Source organism: Eretmochelys imbricata, chromosome 11 (genome assembly GCF_965152235.1).
Source record: "Eretmochelys imbricata isolate rEreImb1 chromosome 11, rEreImb1.hap1, whole genome shotgun sequence".
In the NCBI taxonomy this organism is placed as follows: domain Eukaryota; kingdom Metazoa; phylum Chordata; order Testudines; family Cheloniidae; genus Eretmochelys; species Eretmochelys imbricata.
Window position 1 is genome coordinate 28656190 of NC_135582.1, and position 20363 is coordinate 28676552.

Sequence of the window (20363 nt, forward strand, 5' to 3'; positions counted from 1 at the left end):
CTTTCAGGTGGAATGAAGCAGTAACTTTACAGCACACAGCAGCTCTACGCAACTGTTGAGGGGATTAAGAGAGGAATACATCGTCCATTTTCAATGGCAGAGTAATTTAAGCAATTGAATAATGTAATTATTCAAATTAGAATGTAGCTAGCACACTGAGTGCAATCTCTTCTCTTGCAGACAGTGCCAAGGGGTCTTTAATGACCGCAGGTGGTCAGGCCTTCATATCTAACTTCTCATCCAAAATGCAGCATCTCCAACAGCCCATTACCCCCTGAACACCATGCAGGAGCACTGAATCAAAGGGAAGACCATTTCCCTGTTGCAATACCAACATCACCTCTGGCAGCACGCTGACTTTTGCTTTGAGGTCTCCTATCCAGGAATTGAACACACATTCACCCTGTTCAGTTTGTCATATCTGACAGGATAACCGCCGAAGAGAGCAGAGAGGGTGACTATTTTATATATGTTCATACTACATGGATACTTTTTCATGTTACTCAACATAATGAACAGCAACTTTAGGGTACCAATATAGTCAGTTGTGTCGGCAATTCAGTATGGCAGATGGAATTTAATGGTCTGTGGTTTTCAGTTCTTTGGCCCCTTTAGGATATTTCTGGTTAATATCAGCTATTGAGAGGATAAGGAAACTTGGAACCACCAAATATTTAGTAATTTGTTCTAGATCTTCCACTTGAAGTTCAGATTTAACTTGCCAAGTACTGCTAGGTTGGGCTTTCTTAGTCCCAGATCAGGGGAAATGGATGCACTTCAAGCTACAGCAGCAGTTGGAATGGATCTGAAGTGTAAAAGATTTAATTCAAGGATTTCAGAAGGCTAAAAGGAGAAAAGTGGAGACTTGGAGCTGGACGCAGCCCTTTCTGAGAACACACAGAATTGTAAAATGAAGTGAAATCAAGTTGGCCCAGGGAACAGGGTTTTCCTGAAAATGTAGCACAGGAGAAATCTTTTTTATTCTCATTGATGCACTGAATTATTTAAGTGGGTCATTTTAATCTCCTCTAAAAGGTACTGTCACCGTGCCTGGTACCCCTGAGAAGGCCAATATGACACACCCCCTTATGCTACTTGTGGACTGCAAAAGGATTTTAGTATAGGCATTTCATTCAGAATCTGGTATTTATTGTTCAATAATGTTATTTTAGGTGGATTCTAGTCCTGTTCTTTGTCACTGGGAGGTGTGTGTGACTAGTATACCAGGAATGCATAATTCAGGTGTGCATTACATGTTGCTTACATTTTTTCTCTTCCTTTCCTCTCGTTGCCTTCCATCCTTCTTTCCTCTTTCACATATCCCCTCTTTCCTCCTCCTCTTCTTTTCCATATCACCTCCTCCTCCTGTGCATCCTTCCTTTCCCTTCTTCCTTTTCCAAACCTCCTCCTCCTATCCTTCATTCCTTACATTTTCCTCATCCACTCTCATCCATCTTTCAAAATGCCATCAGATCGGTTTCTCTGCATGAACAACTTCAGTTCAAACGCCGCCAGAGCTGCTTTTCACCCAACTGTCTCTGGAGCGGCTTCAGTTTACACTCTGCTGGTGAGGCTTCAAGCCGGAAAATCTCGTAAGTCACAGGTGTAAGGTTACACCCAGGAGAGCTGTGTAGTACATGGTAGCAGGGTATTTAACTGCTGCTCATGTTTTATAATATGATAACCACATGTCTTGGGTGAGGCATTATGCCAAAAGTGGGGGTTCCCAGCTTCCGAAATGTGCAGTTATCACATTATAATTCATATTTCAAAGTGTAGTTTGGTTCTGTAGAGTGGGTTGTAAAAAGAAAAAATAAATTTGAAAATTGTAGTTTGAAACAAATAGTTGTTTTCATGTGAATAGTTTTATAAGATTTATACATAAACTGCAAAGCCATAGTTGTTGTTTATAGTATTGCATAATTTAGTATTATTAATAGTAATAGTAATAACAACGTCGGCTCAAACTCAGACTTATTTGTACTCAGACCTAAGGAGAGTTTTATCTGATTGAGGACTTCAGGATTTGGCCACATAATGATAAATAACAAAAGCTTATTTCAATTGCATCTGAAAACACTGCAGGACTATAACCCAGTAGGACCCCTATGCCCCATCCAGTTGCTGTATTCCAGCTGCTTCATCCTAAACGATGCACACTGTGTACTGGGCCATTTTCTAACCGATGTTCCTTTTTTACAGGAAAGCTGCATTTTAGGGGAATAAACTAACTTTCAAAGTCTTTTTAATTAGAAAAAAAGTGTTTTTTTCTGAAACAGACTTTTTGCTTTGCAAATCAGCAGCACCTGACTTATGTCAATTTCTTTACGATCATTTTTATTATTATTTCTGTAAGATGGCAGGCATCTTGGGTTACACCCGTTCCAATGGCTTGAATTATTCCTAACAATGTTTAACTTGTATAGGTCTTCAAAGCTTAGCTGAAGCTACTAGTATGTGTTTACACTTGTGGTAAAAAACCGGCTGGCACTGAGACTCAGGGTCTGGGTCAGCTGACTCAGGCTCTCAGGGCCTGGGCTGGAGGCTATAAAATTGCAGTGTAGACATTTGGACTTGGGCTAGAGCCCCTGGCTGTGAGACCCTTCCCCCTTGCGGGGTCTCAGAGTCTGACCTGCAGCCTGAGTCCTGTGAGCCCAAGTCTTTTATTGCAGTGTAGACATTCCCATAGGGTCCTGGATTGTCCTAATGCCTGGGTTGTAGTTATAAAACACAAATAAATACAATGAATCTGAAAGAAAAACCAGACAATGTTGTGAAGTAGGTGTAGAGCCAAATTCTGCCCTCACTTATAGTGATGCAACTCCACTGATATAGGCCAAATTTATCCCTACTGTAAATCCCTCATAGTTGATAACATTGTCCTTGTCTTCCTATCCGTTTGTTTGTCCCTGTCTTATGCATGGCCAAGATTATCCATCACTTTTCAAGTTGTTACTTTAATTAACTTTCTGCAGCTCTCAGTGTCAAATTCTGCCTAATTCCAGTCTCATAATTGTTTCCATAGCAACTAATATATTTTAAAGAGGAAAGAGCATGGCAAGACTGGGGACAGAAAACACAAAAATGTGGGCAGAATAAGAAATGTATGTGGCTTAACTGAAATATATGATAGAGGGTGGTGCTTTAGGGATTTTATTGTCACTTAACTGGGATGACAGCATTACTCCCACTTGAGAGTCATGCTCTCATTTCATATTTAAGCCAATACAAATTCTTGAGCACCCTTCTCCATTATGTATTCTGTGTATGCTGAATAGGCCAAATACTGAGGTCTTTACTTGGGTTATACTCAGACAAGCTTCATTTATATCATTGGACTCTATGGAAGCTTGCCTGAGTTAAAAAGAAGTGGGAACTTCAGGAGTTGACTGTATCCTGAATATATTTTCTTTTGTATGTATGCGTAGGTATATATTTTGAAGGTGATAAGGTTCCCTCAGAATCAGTTCTCATTCAAATTTGCACTTAAAACAGGACTAAAATCCCTGTATCTGATATTCTAAAGATTTAATTTAGTCTCCAAATTTAACTCAATCACTATTCATGGGCCTGTACATCTGCAACTTTGAAACCACTGGAAGAGTTCTTTTCCTTGTTTAAAAATGGTACGGGGGGGGGGGGGGGGAAGGAGTTGTTCTTGGGTCAAGAATAACATACATTCCGTTTCACCTGGACCAAATGTTTATTCCCCAGCTAGAGTGGAGATGCTGATAGGCCTCCGTTATTTCAATGTTTGTGGGTGCTGCTATTTTAAAATGTTTTCTAAGCTTCCCCTTTTTGGGAGCATCGTTCCCTGCCTTTTGTAGAGTGCAAGTTCATTATCTCTCAGTCAAGGGGATCCAGTTATGGAACCAGAAGGAATCAGGTGAATCCAGAATCTTGCGAACATCAGAACGACACTCACAACATTGACACCCCCTTCTATCCCTAAATCCCTACCCCCCACCAAAAAAACCCCCCCTCTACCCCAAGCAGAGTTTTGACCCCAGAAACAGAGAAGTGCCAGTGACTCCATGAAGTCCATTAGGGACTTGCTTTATTATTATTGCTTTTACATGAAGACCTTCATGGTCATTGGTGGCAGTATAAAATCCTAAGCTAGATAGGCGGGGCTGGGAAAGTTGAATAACAATATGGTGTAATAGACCTAATTCACCAAGGCACTTAAGCACATGCCTAATTTTTAGCACATAAGTAGTCCCACTGAAGTCAATGTGTTAGGGTTGTCCTTTGCTCTACTGGGGCCTTCATTCACTTTATATACATTAGTTTGTTGCACGGGTGTTTTATAGTTGTCCATGAAGGGTCTGTAGAAGCTGCATGAATGGCTTGTAATTGTTAGACTTACTTATCAGTTTGACTGCTTAGGGTTCAATCCTACAAAGTTCTGAGCAATGAGCTCCCTTGGCAGCTCTTCTTGGCAGTGTTACTGGAGAACCAGGGGCATGGAGACTGAACTAGGTCTTCAGGCTGGCTAGATGACAGATGTGGGGATCTGTGCTGTACCACATCTATGGCAAACTGGAGCTCTCCAGTCTCTGAAGGGGTCAGCTGAGCACCTTTCACAAGAACTAAACTCATTAATACATTCTTAGTAAATTCAATAAAAGGAAAGAAATGGTTGCACTAGTACTGAAGTGGTCTGTTATTAAATCTAGATGAGGACTATATGAGACTGGGGAACCTTGGCTGTAATGTATAGTCAGCAACGATTTTCCTTTCCCTCCAACTGGCTTTTTCCATATGGATGCAGTGTAATAAATTTGGAAATATCGGATCATACATTCACACAGCAGACATCAGCACAAGTATAAAAACATAAAGTAGCCCAGCCACAGATGACCCCCCCTCTGCGTGTCTAACTGTAGAAACTATTATCGGGAGGGTCCCTTTTTTTCTTCTTCAGAAACTTTTTATTGGTTTTCTTTAAAAGAGGGGCAAAGGCAATAAAAGAAGAACCATATGAGTTTAATTACTAGAGTAAATATACTATCAATGACATAATTTTTGACGTGCAGCAGAGAGGAACTCAAAACCAACAGTCATCTGAATGTTCACATCAGTCTAACATTTGGTAACAAGAAATGAAAAGAAAGCAATAGAAGCTCAGGGCATAACCTCATCCGCCCAAGTTTGGCTCAGTTCTAAGTGAGGGGTCTGAGCTACTGCCAATATATTCTAATGCTAGGAAGGAAACAAATACCATAGGGCAGTATTACAATTGCCACTAAATAAAAAAGCACTGATTCCAGTGCATAGAATCAAAGTAAAGAAGTCCATATGCTAAAGCCATCACCAATCTATGTCACGTAAGTTTCTTTGAGGCAAGTAGCATTTGATATAGAGAGCATATTGGAATCAAGGGTAAAATTCCATTCTCCAGTCTGCAGTATGAATATCTTCTCTGCACTGCAGCTTTCTATTGCATATTCTGTACTTGTTCCTCACCCTGAATAGCCACTAAATTCAATGAAAGTTCTGTGAGCATAATGATAATAGAATGTTTTAATGGTAATCCATGGTGTGGAGGATGATGGGAGAAGGGGGGAGACAGGGATATTGCCCTAAGTGGAAACCCAAAGCACAGAGCAAAAACACAAAGAGTGATGCTGGAGTAAACCCACATAACGAACTAGTCTATATCAGAGTCCACGGAATTGGATAGCTCACTATCTTTCTGCAGAGAGGTGAACTAGATAACTTTTCGATCACCTTTTGACCGGCTGTAAAAGGGTTTTCTTCTAGAGGGGAATCTCAGAACAATCTCAGAACAAACATCTGCTGGTTCTGTTTAGCTGCAGTTTTGCCGGATACAGTAAAGATATGTTCATACCTATTGCCGACAGGTGTTGTTTAGCTAGCATGAATCTACTCTGCTTCTTCAGAAGAGATGAATCTATAAGATTACAGATTGAATGTGGACCCTTTAAGATCCAGCTTCTTAAATGTGCTCACTAATGTAAGGATTTGAGTAGGCATGTGGAAAGGCACATAAGTAATTAGGAGAGTGGGTCAGGAGTTTTCTCAGACTGAGCAGATTTCTTTTCAGGTAGTCTCTGGGTGAATATTACATAATTATATAATCTGTAGTCAGATGTATATAATCTGTAGACAGTGGGGACCAGAGTAATCCCAAGTTTCAGAGTAACAGCCGTGTTAGTCTGTATTCGCAAAAAGAAAAGGAGGACTTGTGGCACCTTAGAGACTAACCAATTTATTTGAGCATAAGCTTTCGTGAGCTACAGCTAGCTCACGAAAGCTTATGCTCAAATAAATTGGTTAGTCTCTAAGGTGCCACAAGTACTCCTTTTCTTTTTGCGAGTAATCCCAAGAGCTTCAAAATATTCTCACTCTCCAGACTCCATTTCTTCTGGCACTCCAGGCAGCCTGAAATTCTGGATCCTGGCTTTGTTCTCCAAGTCATCTTTTATTAGTATAAGGAGTGTTTCCATCTGTTACATCTGACAAAAAAATCTATAGATATTTAAAGGAATTTTGGAAATGGAGAAGAGGCACTGGATTTTGAAGACTTTTTCCTAAGAATGGTAGACTGTAGATAACAATAGTTTTGATTATTAACATCCAAAATGTAAATCACGTGTTCTTTCTTTAGCACCTTGAAACAGATGTGAGAGAATTACATAAAAGATCTCTACATAGCTACAACTAACTTAGAACATTATGTTGCAGCTTCTTAATTTTTAAGAAATATATGTACTTTAATAAATAAAGGCAGCTGTCTTTAATTTCCCAATTCATGTTCAAATGGGGGCTCCAAAAGGGAAGTATTTAGTCACATAGCTGACCTTTGTGCCACACAGAGCTATGCATTGCTTTCAATTCCTGTCCAGCATAGATCTGACCCCTAGCTAGCATATAATGAATTCATATTACGTTTAGATAGCTTGAGTTCATTATTTGGGCAAACAGTGAATTTCCCACTTTGAGAATGGAAGGAAAAAGTGCATAAGTGTTCAGCACTGGCAGTTGCTGAACACAGTCACAAGTGTTTACTCAAGTAGGCTATAGAAAACCATGCAATCAGTGCTAAATGGTGGGTAGATGTAGTGAATTAACCCCTTAATATGTTACTGTATAGGGCCAGGTGACCTTTACAAATGGTATCTGATTATTAAAACAACCAGCAATGAAAAGCAGACCAGGAATAGAGACTGTTAGGGTGTTGACACATCAAAGCTCTCTTTGCTCTGGGGTTACAGACAGAAAGGAGTAAGCAAGATAGCTCCAGTTTTTAATGTATGAAACTTTCATTATGACAACTGAAACCACACAAAAGTTGCCTGATTTCATATTTGATAATAAACTTTAGGCCTGATCTTGTCAAGTGCTGAGTGCCCCCAACTCCTGCTAAAAGTCACCTGTCTGAATTCAGGCCTTGAAACTCAGTATAGGTTAGCTAAATGTTACAACTTTTCAAGTGAACTTGGGTCCTGTTTCTATCAAACCTGCATCCAGTTTTGAGTGAACTGGAGCTATTTATGTTTTTGGGTTCCTTTTACCTCAAAACTCAAGTCTGTAAACTCAAGTGAATTGAAAGCAAATGAAAAGTTTACACAAGCCGCCGAGAACCAAAACTGCACAGCTGTAACCAAGGAGTAGAACTTTGCTTCGCTCTCCATAACTTATCAGTTGACACTCATTTCTCACTAAAGATGCCATTTCTTACTCTTCTAATAGCATAACGGATGCAGCCATGGAAATTTCTGAGACAACAAGGTAGGATGTGGTAACTCTCTAGCACAGTGAATTCTAAGAAGGCAATTCCTGATACAATTTGCCATGACACAGAGCTGGCTTAGTGATTTTATTTCATACGTATTAATTGAAGAAAGACTTTGCTTGTATGTCTTTCCATTGGAACACATGTGGCAGCCCTACAACGAAAGCATGATTTTTTCCTTCCAAAGGCTTTTTCCTTTCCTAAAAAGCTGCATATGACAGTGGGAAGCTAATGGAATTTTCAAACAAAATTAATTGCAGACTTCATTCAAACTCTGTGTACTCTGGAGAGCTTCTATCCGTGGCACCCATTTCCCTTTAACTAGAGATCTGATCCCTACTGGGACTGAAGGAAGAAGGTGGGCAAGACAGAATTAAGGCAGTTATAAGCCCAGACCCTCTGCTCTGAGCACACTATACAGAGGATAATGCAAAGAACTGACTACAAAAAATCAGTGAACTATTTTGCCTCTGTATGCAACAGCTGTACAGACAAGTGGAACCAAATGTGTAATATTTAAAAACTAATTCAGAGAATTGTAATACTTTCCTGAATTAGGTGTCCTGCACAATATTTTATATTTATGAATGGAAAATTTAACATTAGTTGGGATGAGAGCACCAGTGATGCCAACTTTTGCAATTTTATCACAAATTTTGTGTTATCTGGTGTTTTTCTTAAAGTTCTGGCTCCTGGAGTTGTGTTATTTTTCTGAGAACCTCATCTTTCACTTACAAAAAATTTTTGGTCTTCATGGTTGAGCAGAAAAATTTGAAAATGTGACTCCACTAAAGGCTCAAAAACCAGAAGGCCAATAAAAACAGCTCAAAATGTTCTTTTAAAAAACTCTCAACATTTTAAGCCAGTCTCATGATTTTGGGGGGCCTGCTGCATGAGTTTTGAATGTTTGGGGTTGGCAATACTGGAGCACCTTTCCATGCTGTTACTTGCAGAGATATGAATTTCTTTAATTAGGTTAAAACTTGGTGTCTCAATCAGTGAAATAGAGTGAACCTGACAAGTGCACAAGGAGAAGCTGCTAGCCTGAAGTGGCTGAGAAAAATTGAATGACTTTGACCTAATAGGAGGAAGCAAGAGGTCTTGAGTAGTCAAGAACAAGTAGATGGTCTGAGGTGGGTTAAGAGAAAAAGTAATAGCTGAGTGTATGCAAACAGCCTAGAACACCAAGGAGAAAATACAGAGCTGGGGCAACCGAATATATGTCTGTTTCCCAGAGCAGCCTAAAAAGAAATGGCTAGCCTAGGGCAAAATGAGAAGAAGTTAGGCCTCCCACCCACCACATTGGATAAAAGTTAGTGATCAGCCCAAAGTGACTGTAAGAATTTGCTGCCCCTCATCAAGGAGCTAGGACTCTTTACTATATAAATATGGCATTGTGCACAAAAGTAAAATCAGGCCTCGTGGCCTATGACAAATGGAAACCTTTTGGTAATTAGTTTTGCCTTTACCTTCATTTAAACTTATAAATATTGAGGGTTACCGTTTAAATCCAGACAAAGTTGTTGGCTTGCGAACCATTTCGAGCCACATAAATATAGTGAGGCTTCATAAAAAGTTGCCTGTGGCCTTGTATTGATTTTGCATTGTCACAATAAAGGAAGGTGAGAAAATGCCTGGTGTGGATATTCTGGGTCATTTGACTATTGGGAGTAGCTGTGAAAAAAAACTAAACCAGTTTCCAGAATAACTAGGTTTTATTTCAGATTTAGAGAGACTAATTCTTATTAAAGAAATGAATGGGTGACATATTTCAACTCCATTTACTGAAATGATACTGAGGAGGAAAAATATTAGTAAATGAGGAATACTCAGAGCTTAGGAACACTGTACTTTGTGATTCTTTTGGTCTTTGAATTTTCAGTGGACAGTAGCAAAGCAGACTTCTGTCTATCGAAAATTAATAATTTACTTGAATTATTGCAGTGAAGAAGCAGAATATGAGAAGGAAGACAGAGAGAGAAAGACTGACAGTACATGAAAAACACCTTTAGTCACATAAAATCACATTAAAAACTATTCAAGAATGTTAAAAAATTACAATATATACACAAAAAGATATGAATAAAATAAAGCAAAACACATCTTAAGCAAACATTAAACAAGGATCAATAAAGCATCATCATCACCTGGTTCACTCAAAATATTGTTAATAACACCAAGTCAACCCAAAAGTGTCCAGATTACAAGTCAATCTGTAGCCAGGCCACAATCAGAGTGTGGAACAGCCCTAGCACATCACACCGCTCTGTCCCAGCCATTGTGTTCTGGTGATATTTCAAAGGCTAGTGTTGCTTGACCCAGCAAGAAGTTAGCCAGGCAGGAAACAGGCTGAATGAGAGCACTGTATCTCACTGTGAGAATAAACAGGGACTTGGAGAAAACCAGTCCAAAACTGCTAAAAGCTGTTGCAAAAAAACAAAAAGAGAAATCGAACAGGGGCAGTGTAGGAGAAAATGAAACACTGTGTCTGAAGCCAAACAGATGGGGCACTGCGCAGACACTTCAGGGGTAATGTGGTGCACAAAACAACTGGTTGCTACGATGCTGTGCAGGACCCTCCACTGCGAGTCACCGGAGCGCTTGTGCAGCATCCTCCAAGCTGGGGACAGAGACATCCCCCAGGCTGCATCAGGACCATCAGAGAGGGTTGCATAATGCTGCCGCAGCTTGCCAGACATGCCACAGAACTGCCTCTTGCTTATGGTTATAAAAGGAACATTCACCGAACCCTTCCAAGACAACAATCTGCCTGTTGCACCAGGATCTCATCCACAGAAGGGAGACAACTAGTGAGGGGAACACAGGATACCTGCTGGAAGAACAGTCCCTGCAAAAACTTTTTGCAAACACTGAACAGCCTGCTGAGGGAACACACCTGGAATTCAGCCAGGACCTTGTCCAAAAAATGTACAGACCAGATTATGCTCTGAACAGCAAGAGCTCTCGGAGACTTCCAGATTGACCAACTAGGAACAACCATGTGGGACAAATTGGTCAACCCACCCTGGGTAAAAGCTGTAATCAGGCTCCTGGAGAAAACTTCAGCGGGAAAATATGGGTTAAAAAACAGTGGCTCTTCCAAGAGCCATAAACTGGAAAATGCCTGGTCTGATTGCATGCTTTGCAAAAGTAGCTAGGTTTTCAAAAGACCATTATAGAATGGAGACAAATCGAGCCTCTGTGATCGAGATGGCAAGGGATGTCCAGGCTTGCTGAACAGACTGGAGGTGACGGGATGCCTCCCTGCTGACTAAATCAGTGAGCCTCTAGCCCCCTTCATCTTGGCAGGAACAGCAAACAGGGTGCAACCAGTGGTAACTATTAAAAAATGGTTAATATGCCTCTGAATCTGGCCAAAAGTCTCAGGTGGAGGGGGTCCAGACACACTAGCCAGTTCCAGAAGATTGAGGCCACAAGATTGTTGGCAGTCAAAACCTACCTCCGAAAAAGAGAGTCCAGGAAGGAGCCAGTGCCATTTCTGCAAATGCCCTTGCACCTTCTCCTCAGTCCCCACCCACTTCCTTAGCATATATTGTTCAGATCCAAAAAAGACCCTCAGCATCTTAATCCCAGAGGTGCCACTGCAATTGTTGAAATTCAGATCCTGTTATAATTCGGTATTAAAGCGGTAGTGGGAATCACAGGCAGGAAGAGGGAGAGACACACTGACAGAGACATAATGATGATCAGACAAGTGAGTGGGAAACATGGAAGACCAAACAAACATATTCACACTGGCCTTCATGTTATAAAAGTGATCCAGTCTAGCCCCTGAGACCTGACTGGGAGTAGCCTTCAGCTAAGAGTACTGCCTAACAATGGGCTGAGAGAACTTCCAAACATCTACTAGCCCAAAGGTCTGCTGGAGACAATACAGTTCCCTGGATGACTGAGGGTGTGGCTCCTCATGGTTCATGTCTAAAACGTAATCTACAGTGGAGCTGAAATTTCCTCCGAGGACAATAATAGCATCAGGGTCACAGCCAAGCAGCACAGGCAAGTGTCTGCAGAAAGGACACAATCTCACCTCAGAGTAGGGGCATACACAGTAAAAAGATTTTAAAAAATAGTGCCAATACGTATCTCCACCTAGAGGAACCAGCTCTGCACAATCTCCTTCACAGAAAGGATCAGTGCCCCTGCATCCTGGAAAAAGAGAACAGCTACCCTAGCAGTGACATTGGAGCTGTAGCTTGAGAATGCTTTCACTTCCTATTCCTTCAACCAGTTCCCCTGATTGTCAGGGTCTCAGGGTGCGCCTCTTGCAAAAGGACAACATCAGCTCGTTTTTGTCTGAGAAATTCAAAGAGTTGTGTTCTTTTATGACCATCCTGGCATCCGTTAATATTTAGAGCCAAAATTGAGCAGCGCCATGAAGACTAAAAGCAGAAAGTCAAGCAGCAGAGAGAAACAATAGAAATTGGAAGTACTTTGAACAAGATGGGCCATGGGGAGACCTATATATCTTGAACAATCCCCAAGCTTCTGCACCTTGCTCAGCAACTTTTTGAGATGGAAATGTTTCCTACGATCAACTGAGGTCTCTCTCAAGACAAGGGCAGCTGAATGAGCAAAGCGCTGTAAGACATGGAAATAGCCCTGGACCCTTTAGTGCTGTCCAAAAAGTCACAAATCTCCTTCACGCTGTACCCACCCTGGCTGAGACATCAGGAACCAGTAAGGAGTCAGAGAGATTATCGTCATCCTCTTCATCTCCCTCAGACTCCACCTGCTCAGACAAATGTTGAACCGCGACTATAACATTCTCATCATTCATGAAGGAAGGAGATTCAGTGGGAGCAGCTGGCATGTCTGTTTTCCCAAAAAGGGTAGGCAGTGCAGCCTCAGATGGGGACTCAGCATCATCATTGCAGCATGCAGGATTGGGGGCTTGAGGACTCACCATGCCAGGGAAAGACAGTACCCCACTGGGAGCTCCAGGCATGGAGCTACCTCCCAGTGCAATGATATCCTTCTGAGGACACACAGCTCCATCCTCAGCCACTGTCAGCAGATCAGGATTCCTCCAAAGTCTTAGCCACTGTTAGAAAGGAGTCACGCCTAAATCCATCTTGTTGGTCTGTTCTTCACCCACATCTCTACAATCTCTCTCTGCTCCCTATGCCGGGAGGTACTCCTCAATCTCCAGGACTTGTTTCTGTCCAGGCGCAAGTGATGGGGTCACAGCAGAGGTTCCACTGTGGGGGCTGCTCCCTAGACAATGGCAGACCACCTATGGTGAGGAGGAGGTGATAGAATCTGGCAGTGCAGATGCAGGCTCTGTTTTCTGCTGTTCCCTTGATTCCCCCAGCCCCCTTCCCATTTTCGTGGGGTCCCACTTCCTTACCATGGACCCCAGAGCCAGCAGTCCCTTGGCAGGACCCCCTCAAATGAAATATTTCTCCACAAAGGAAATATTTCATACTTTCAGAGGTAGCAAACACTGTCTAATCTGCCGCATCCATGTGGTGCTTTTAAATCAGGTTCAAGGAGTGTTCAGGGTTATTTGGAATCACATAAACCTGGTGCCAGAATGACATAACATGCCTCACCTCTGGCTTCTTTCAGCCTAACAGCAGAAACTACCTTTCCATAACTGGATAGATCATACACTAGTGTCTGATTGTGAAGGAAATGGGGAAACTTTGGAAAAACAGGAGTAAACAAGTAAACAACACAGTGCAAGAGACAGCAGGCACATATGAAACCCCATGCTTAGGGGGTCAAACTGATAAACCTATCTGAATTAGACCCCATGAAGAAAACACCCCCACTTCCCAGGAAAAGGAGGGGGAACCAACTACACCCCTAAAATAAACAGCAAGTAACAAAAAAAGGACAGACTAATAGAAACGCAGCTAGTGTACACAGCACATGCCATGCACAGCCTCACTCTCAGAAACTGCCACAATCCCGAGAGAGAGAGAGAGAGAGAGAGAATTTAAGTTACAGGCTAAACAGATTACATATGACTTTCCTTGGGCTGGCCAGATGGTTATTGTTTTAAAAGGTACCAGTCATCATTAGACATCACAGAAATGTGTTTGTAATTCCATTCAGGCTGTGGTTAGAGAGAGATGGCTCTTAATTTTAAAAGTTGTGATTATGTATTGAAACTAGATTGACTGATACCAAAATCTGGATCGCTCTTTTTCACTTTTTTTTTTTTAACATATAAACCAAAAACTGTCTATGGGATAAATTGTGAAAAGTGCAGTGCCAAATGTGAAGACGCCCGCCTGCGTTTGAGGAAGGCTTCTTTTTACAAATGATGGCAACTAGTAAAATGGCCATGTTTTATCTATGAATGTCTTTTTTCTCAAATGGAACCACTTGTGTAATTAATATACTTTTTTCAGGTATTTTAGTGGCATTAATGTTATTTAAATCACTATCGCTATCTCTTCATTGATTTTTAGACTCTATTCCTACATTTGGAGATCTGAGTTTGATAGTTTCAAGACAGCAAATGTAATAAATGTTGGGCTCAAACAGCCAGTTTACTGCAAAGACAGGCACGGAGAAAAAGAGAGATGCACAAAAATGGGCTAAAATCTGGGAGCTCAACTCCAAACTTCTTGAAAGCCTTATTAAACTCATGCATGTGTAGGGACTGTAGAACCAGACCATGTAGAAACATGCTTATGTGTGTTGTAACATCCTTTCACTCTCAGATTACACTAACTGGTCCAGATATATGAATTCAGCCATGCTAACAGCCAGCAGTGGGAGTGGTCTGCTGTGCGCACCCTGACCAAATGCTGAGATCAGAGGATGATTTTACCGCCACAAAGTTTGTGGTTGTAAATCTGCAGGAAGCAACACTCTACAACACTCTACTTTGCTACAACATGGATGGAGCAAACAATCCAGATTCCACAGGAGGTGGAATACATGGTGTGCACAGAAAACACTGCTCCTCCAGATTACTGTCACACTCCAGCTGCCAGATTAAGACACGAGAGTGAGTGCACCAAACTCAGTAAGTCTAAATGTCATATGGACTTAGATATTGATATGGCATCCACAGCTGATGTGCAGATATACACCATTGTATAACTAGCTGCCAGTACCTGAGGTCAACAGCTACCCCCACCCTCACAGTCTGCCAGCTGACATATAATTCCAACCCCAAGAGGCCGTCAATGCACATCTGACACAATCTGTATCTTGCAATACTATGCTTCCCCTCCATGTCTTTAGAATGTATTTGTGTATGGTAACATAGGCTGCTACTTGCCTCACTGAAACTGAGTAGTCCTGCCATGTCTCTTGTGTGCTCCTCGAGATAGCTGAAGCCCCTAATTTAGCTTTTGGAAACTGCTTGAATTTTCACTCTCTTGGGCTTGATTTTGCTCTCACTTATGTTCGTGTAAATCAGTAGTATTACTGAGGTCAGTAGGATTACAGTGGTGTCTAAGGCCTTCTTTATGGATCTATTTTAACATTGGTTCAGCATGTGCTATAGGATTTTTCCAAAACCACACCTCCTTTCTACCAGACAACACCCACTTATCCCATAGCACCTTGCATGCAGAGTCCAGGTGCATGGCTGCATGAGAGAGCACACAGTGTTGCAAAATGTCTTCCATTCCTTTTGCACAGTTTTCCTGGCAATCCATGGGGCAAACAGACCCTCTGAATTTGAGGGACACAACTTAGCTGATACCAGACATTAATCTGCAGTGCCTATCTAGATTATCATGCTGTTGGTAGTTCATTTCAAAAGATTATCATGGCCATAATTACAATTTTCTCATTATATATTCGATTTCTAAATTCGCTAAGAGTGTAAGAATGTAACTGTATCGTTCTTGTACATTGATCTCTTATTTTCTTATGCATGGCTTTTCAGTTTTGCTTTTGTCTACAACCTGGTATCTCATGAAGAAATGAAATTTGTGTTTCAGTAATTGTCCATGGAAATGGCAGATTTAAAGAGTTCCCTTTTTATTTGTTCCGTGGACTCACCTAATAGGATTTAAATTGGTTTACAAGGGTCAGAGTCTAATAAAAATAACACATGCTTCTGTTTTGGGGCAGGCTCTAGAAAGCTGGTTTTCCCCCCAAATACTTTTAGAGGACTTTCAGAAACTTCATCTTCTTCAGCATGAAAGCCAGACATTTTTAAATAGAATCTGGTCTCTAATTACTCTATTATTCAGGTAACACAGCAGTGAAAATTATAGCTGTAAGGTCAAATTCTAATTGTTACGTATGTTTGGACTCAGAGACATCCATATAATTCCTCACATGTTATAAAGAGAAGATTTTAGACCTGTGTAGAACGTGTGGAACAAATCTGAAACTTTTCCTTTTATGGACAACTATTTCTGTCTTGTTATATTTCCATCAAAGATGCAGCTACCTGTCTTTAGGTGAGTGACATTATTGGCAATGGCAGTGGTTGCATTGTGTGGAAAAGAAGGGACTGGCAGTTTACAGGCTTTGTGCTGACTACTGGTTTTGCCAGGCCTGAAGTTAGCACAGTGGTGATTAACAGATCACTATGACAGTGGCTAATGCTGGAGTGCCAAGATCCAGAGAGGTGCCAAAATATCCAAGAACAAAGAATAGCTGCTGAACTAATGCCTTCATTGTTTCACTTACTGCTTCAGATAGGGCTACTTTCTTACTGACACCTCAACAAATGCAGAAAGGATACTTAATGAAACCGGGAATATTGGAGCGCAAAGAGTTCTCAGCTAGCAGCCTGATCTTTCCTCCTCTGAAGTGTGCTTCCCTTCCTGAGGAGCCCCACTGAGGCCTTAGGGATTGGGATTACCCTTGTGCAAACCTAGCACAATGTGGCATAAATAGAATGCGACATGAGGCTTAAAGTGTAAAGAAGATGCTTCTTTTTTTTGTTCTTGTGTCTTGTGTTTGCTGTCTAGTCGGATATCGGATGCTTGTATATCCAGTAGACTAGGGAATTTGCATATTTTCATAAATGCTGGAGGCCTACAGCTGCTTCCATACTTTTACTATCTACAGAAGTTGTCCTGTGACTGATAAAAGTTCCTCATTTATTTGCAGGTATAATACCTTGCCGAGTAGAAGAACACTAAAAAATTCAAGATTAGTGAGTAAAAAAGACGATGTTCATGTCTGCATCATGTGTTTACGTGCCATAATGAATTACCAGGTACTTGCATTCCAATGATTTTTGACAAAATAACTCTTTTACTTTCTGGAGGTGGAAGAAGAAGCTAGGCATATTTTTAAAAATAAAGCAGATGTGAAAGCTTAATTTCTTACTATACAGTATATTTGCTATATTTATATTCAGTCCATTATAGGCCAAATTCTGTTCTCACTTACATGGAGGCAGTTTTCATTAACTCAGTGGAAGCTGCACTCCTGTAACTGAGATAAGCCCAATATATAGACTTGATATGTGTGAAGATTAATGGGAATTATACAGAACAGTTAGAATGTTATGCAAATGGCAGATATCAGATTTCTCTCTATGTGCATACTGCAAAGCAATAATAATAAAACTGCAAGGGAAAGAGTAAACTAGATCAAAATGAATCTTTATTTCAGAATTTCTCTGTATTGTCACTGTGAAGTTGTGGTCATACAGCACATTCTTGTGGTTTCAGACACTCCGGATTTTCTCTGTAACAATTGCTGTTAACTGTTCCATATTTCCAAAAAAAGCTTCTCAAAAACATTATCTTTTTTTTGCCTTGTACAACCTCTGAAGTATTATTTCTAACCATTTATTTATTTAGGAAGTATTAACAAGTTTACAAACCCTTGCCATGAACATATCAGAAACAACACAGTTGTTACAACAGTGAGCTGTTGTTTACAAGAGACATATAGGAATATAGTAATAAGATCTCTGTTTAACAGGGTGTTTCCATATTACAGAGTGAGCATCATTACAAAACCTGTGACATGTCGTTTCTGCTTGCACATATTTAACCGACAGGCATGTCTATCAAAAGTTAATATTAAAAAAAAATGGACAGAGGTGCGGGGTTTTTTTGCAGGTGAATGGACTTTGAGTATTGAATAAATGACAGCTAAATATCTAAGTATCTATTTGTCCTCTATTTTGCTGCACACATAATTGGTGCATTCATTTTTCCATCACCACAAGCTTCAGTGTTTTTTAACCAACCCTCTACAGTTGGACTATTTTTCTTTTTTCAATGAGAGACTATCAGTAGTCTAGCTGCTACTAGTAGGTGGGAGGATCCTTTGGTAATAAATATCCAACAGTTTGTGTTATCTGGTTACGGATTGCGTACCAAAACTTTCTAATGACTGGACATGTCTGAGAAGTATTTCCGGCACCAGCGTATGGGGTAAATTCTGCTTCTGGTTATACCATAGCCAGAGGAATTTGCTGACGTATTGAAAATCAGTGGCTTTACCCCGGGTTTACACCCATGAAATTGAGAGTGGAATTTAAACCTATGGGCCAGATCCTCAGCTGGTGTAAAGCAGCATAGCTCCACACATCTCTAATGAAAAAAAGCATGGATAATGATCTATTGCTATAATAATTGAATGTTTTTCTTAATTCAGTTATGGTTTTCTGCATATTTAAAACACAAACAGTAATTGTCTTATAAATATTATAAACCGTTATATAGAAATATAGATATGTGTGTGTTAGAACACATATACTATTCTGTATTGGATTAGAAACTCTTTTTTGAAGGGTAAATGACACACTTGATTGATCAAAAGGTCCAAAATTGGGGGAGGGGGCAGGGGGAAAATAGAAAAAAGAAAAGGATGAGGGGCTGGCAATGGGCATTCCAGAAGATTATTAGAGTCTGTGTCTGTCAGATGCCTCACAGCCAAACCAAAAGTACTTTCCATACTGCTGGTGGAAGAACAGTTGGTATGTACAATATTAAATGTAAATGTGCTGACTGATACTGTAAACTTGACAAAGTTTTGTTTGGCATACAAAGCTATGAAGGGTTGCCAGAATTGGTCATAGATATGTAATTTACTGGAATTTTTGAAAGAATAATTGCAGTCTCAAAACTGAAACAGTGTTTCCCCTTCCCATTTCAGTATGGATTCAATATGGTCATGTCCCATCCACATGCTGTTAATGAAATTGCACTAAGCCTGAACAACAAGAATCCCAGGTAAGATGTCAGGAATTGAGTAAAAAGTAAAGAATATACTGCATTTGATGGCTTTTACAGATGCGTTTCAAACTTGCCTATGAACAAGTTTTTTGCACCAGAATAACTAAATCAATTTAGATGCAATGGTGCAACCTCTAATGTAGATAAACTTAAACTAGTTAAAATTACACTGAAACCATGTTAGCAGCCATGTTAGTCTGTATCCGCAAAAAGAAAAGGAGTACTTGTGGCACCTCAGAGACTAACAAATTTATTTGAGCATAAACTTTTGTTAGCTACAGCTCACTTCATTGGATGCATTCAGATTGCATCTGATGAAGTGAGCTGGAGCTCACAAAAGCTTATGCTCAAATAAATTTGTTAGTCTCTAAGGTGCCACAAGTCCTCCTTTTCTTTTTGCTGAAACCATGTTCACTTAAGCCTGTAATTACTAGTAATATACCGCATGGGTCTGTAATTAGGCGTTTGGACAGGTGTGACTACATTGATTTTAAATTGATTTAGATATTATAGGGAAAGGGGTGAAATCCTGGCCCTGTTGAACTCAATGGGAGATTTGCCATTGAATTCAATGGATCCAGGATTTCACCCAAGGTTTATAATACAGACAAACCCTTAGACACCCAACTGTTTTAGAACCCAGCACAGGTTTTGTAAGAGAGCTAGCGAGAACAATGTTATTGCTTATTAAAGTGGAAGTTCCTTGGCTTGTGAGCTCTTCAGAACAGGGACTGTCTTTTATCCTTTGTTTGTACAGTGCCTGTACAAAGTGGCTTCATTCGTACTTGGGTTCCTCGCTGCATGCTTACTCCTCTCTCACTCCCCACACACTCTTGCTCTGCTGGGAGTTGCCAAGCTAAAGTTTGGATCCCCAGAATTTCCAGATCTCAGGACCCTGAGAAATTATTGAATGTTGGTTGAAGCCAAATACGAGAAACAGTCTTGTGTATACAGTGAAAGATAAAACTACAGAAAGCGAGGAAAACTGAGACCATATCACTACAGTCTTTCTTCAGTGCTTCCTCTTTAGAATGTAGACATCTGAAATTATGTTGTTCTGGTCGAAGTTGGTGCATGACTTTCTGTAGTCAGACGTGTGGAAAGGTGTGAAAACGGTATTGCCAAGTCTCACAATATTATAAGTCACAGGATATTTAGTGGGGTTTTTTAAAGCTCCATCTCTAGTAATCAGGTGATTATTTAAGAATCTCAGCTTTCATTTTTTAATAAAGCTAAGAACCCCAAAGAATCATAAAGTAGAAGGCAAATGTGAAGAAACCAAAATGTATTATGGTTTAAAATCTTATGATTTTTAAGCCACTCATGATTTTGGGAGCCTGGCTTGTGAGCTGAATGGGTGAGGGTTGCTGTTCTGTGGAAAGAGGGAAGCAGCAGCTCTGTGCTTTGTCCTCCGTATAACCAAGCACCATAACCATACACACTGTACCACTGGAGCT

General features: G+C 40.5%; 1 protein-coding gene across 3 annotated transcripts in view; it reads left to right on the forward strand.

Moving 5' to 3' along the window:
• The window catches only part of FMNL2 (formin like 2), a 263378-nt gene that overhangs the window by 179412 nt on the left and 63603 nt on the right, over positions 1-20363 (forward strand). For all 3 annotated transcript variants that reach the window (XM_077829846.1, XM_077829845.1, XM_077829847.1), the window contains exons 7-8: positions 16820-16928; positions 18827-18903. In XM_077829846.1, the coding sequence (XP_077685972.1) occupies positions 16820-16928; positions 18827-18903 (186 nt within the window). The remainder of the gene's footprint in view (positions 1-16819; positions 16929-18826; positions 18904-20363) is intronic.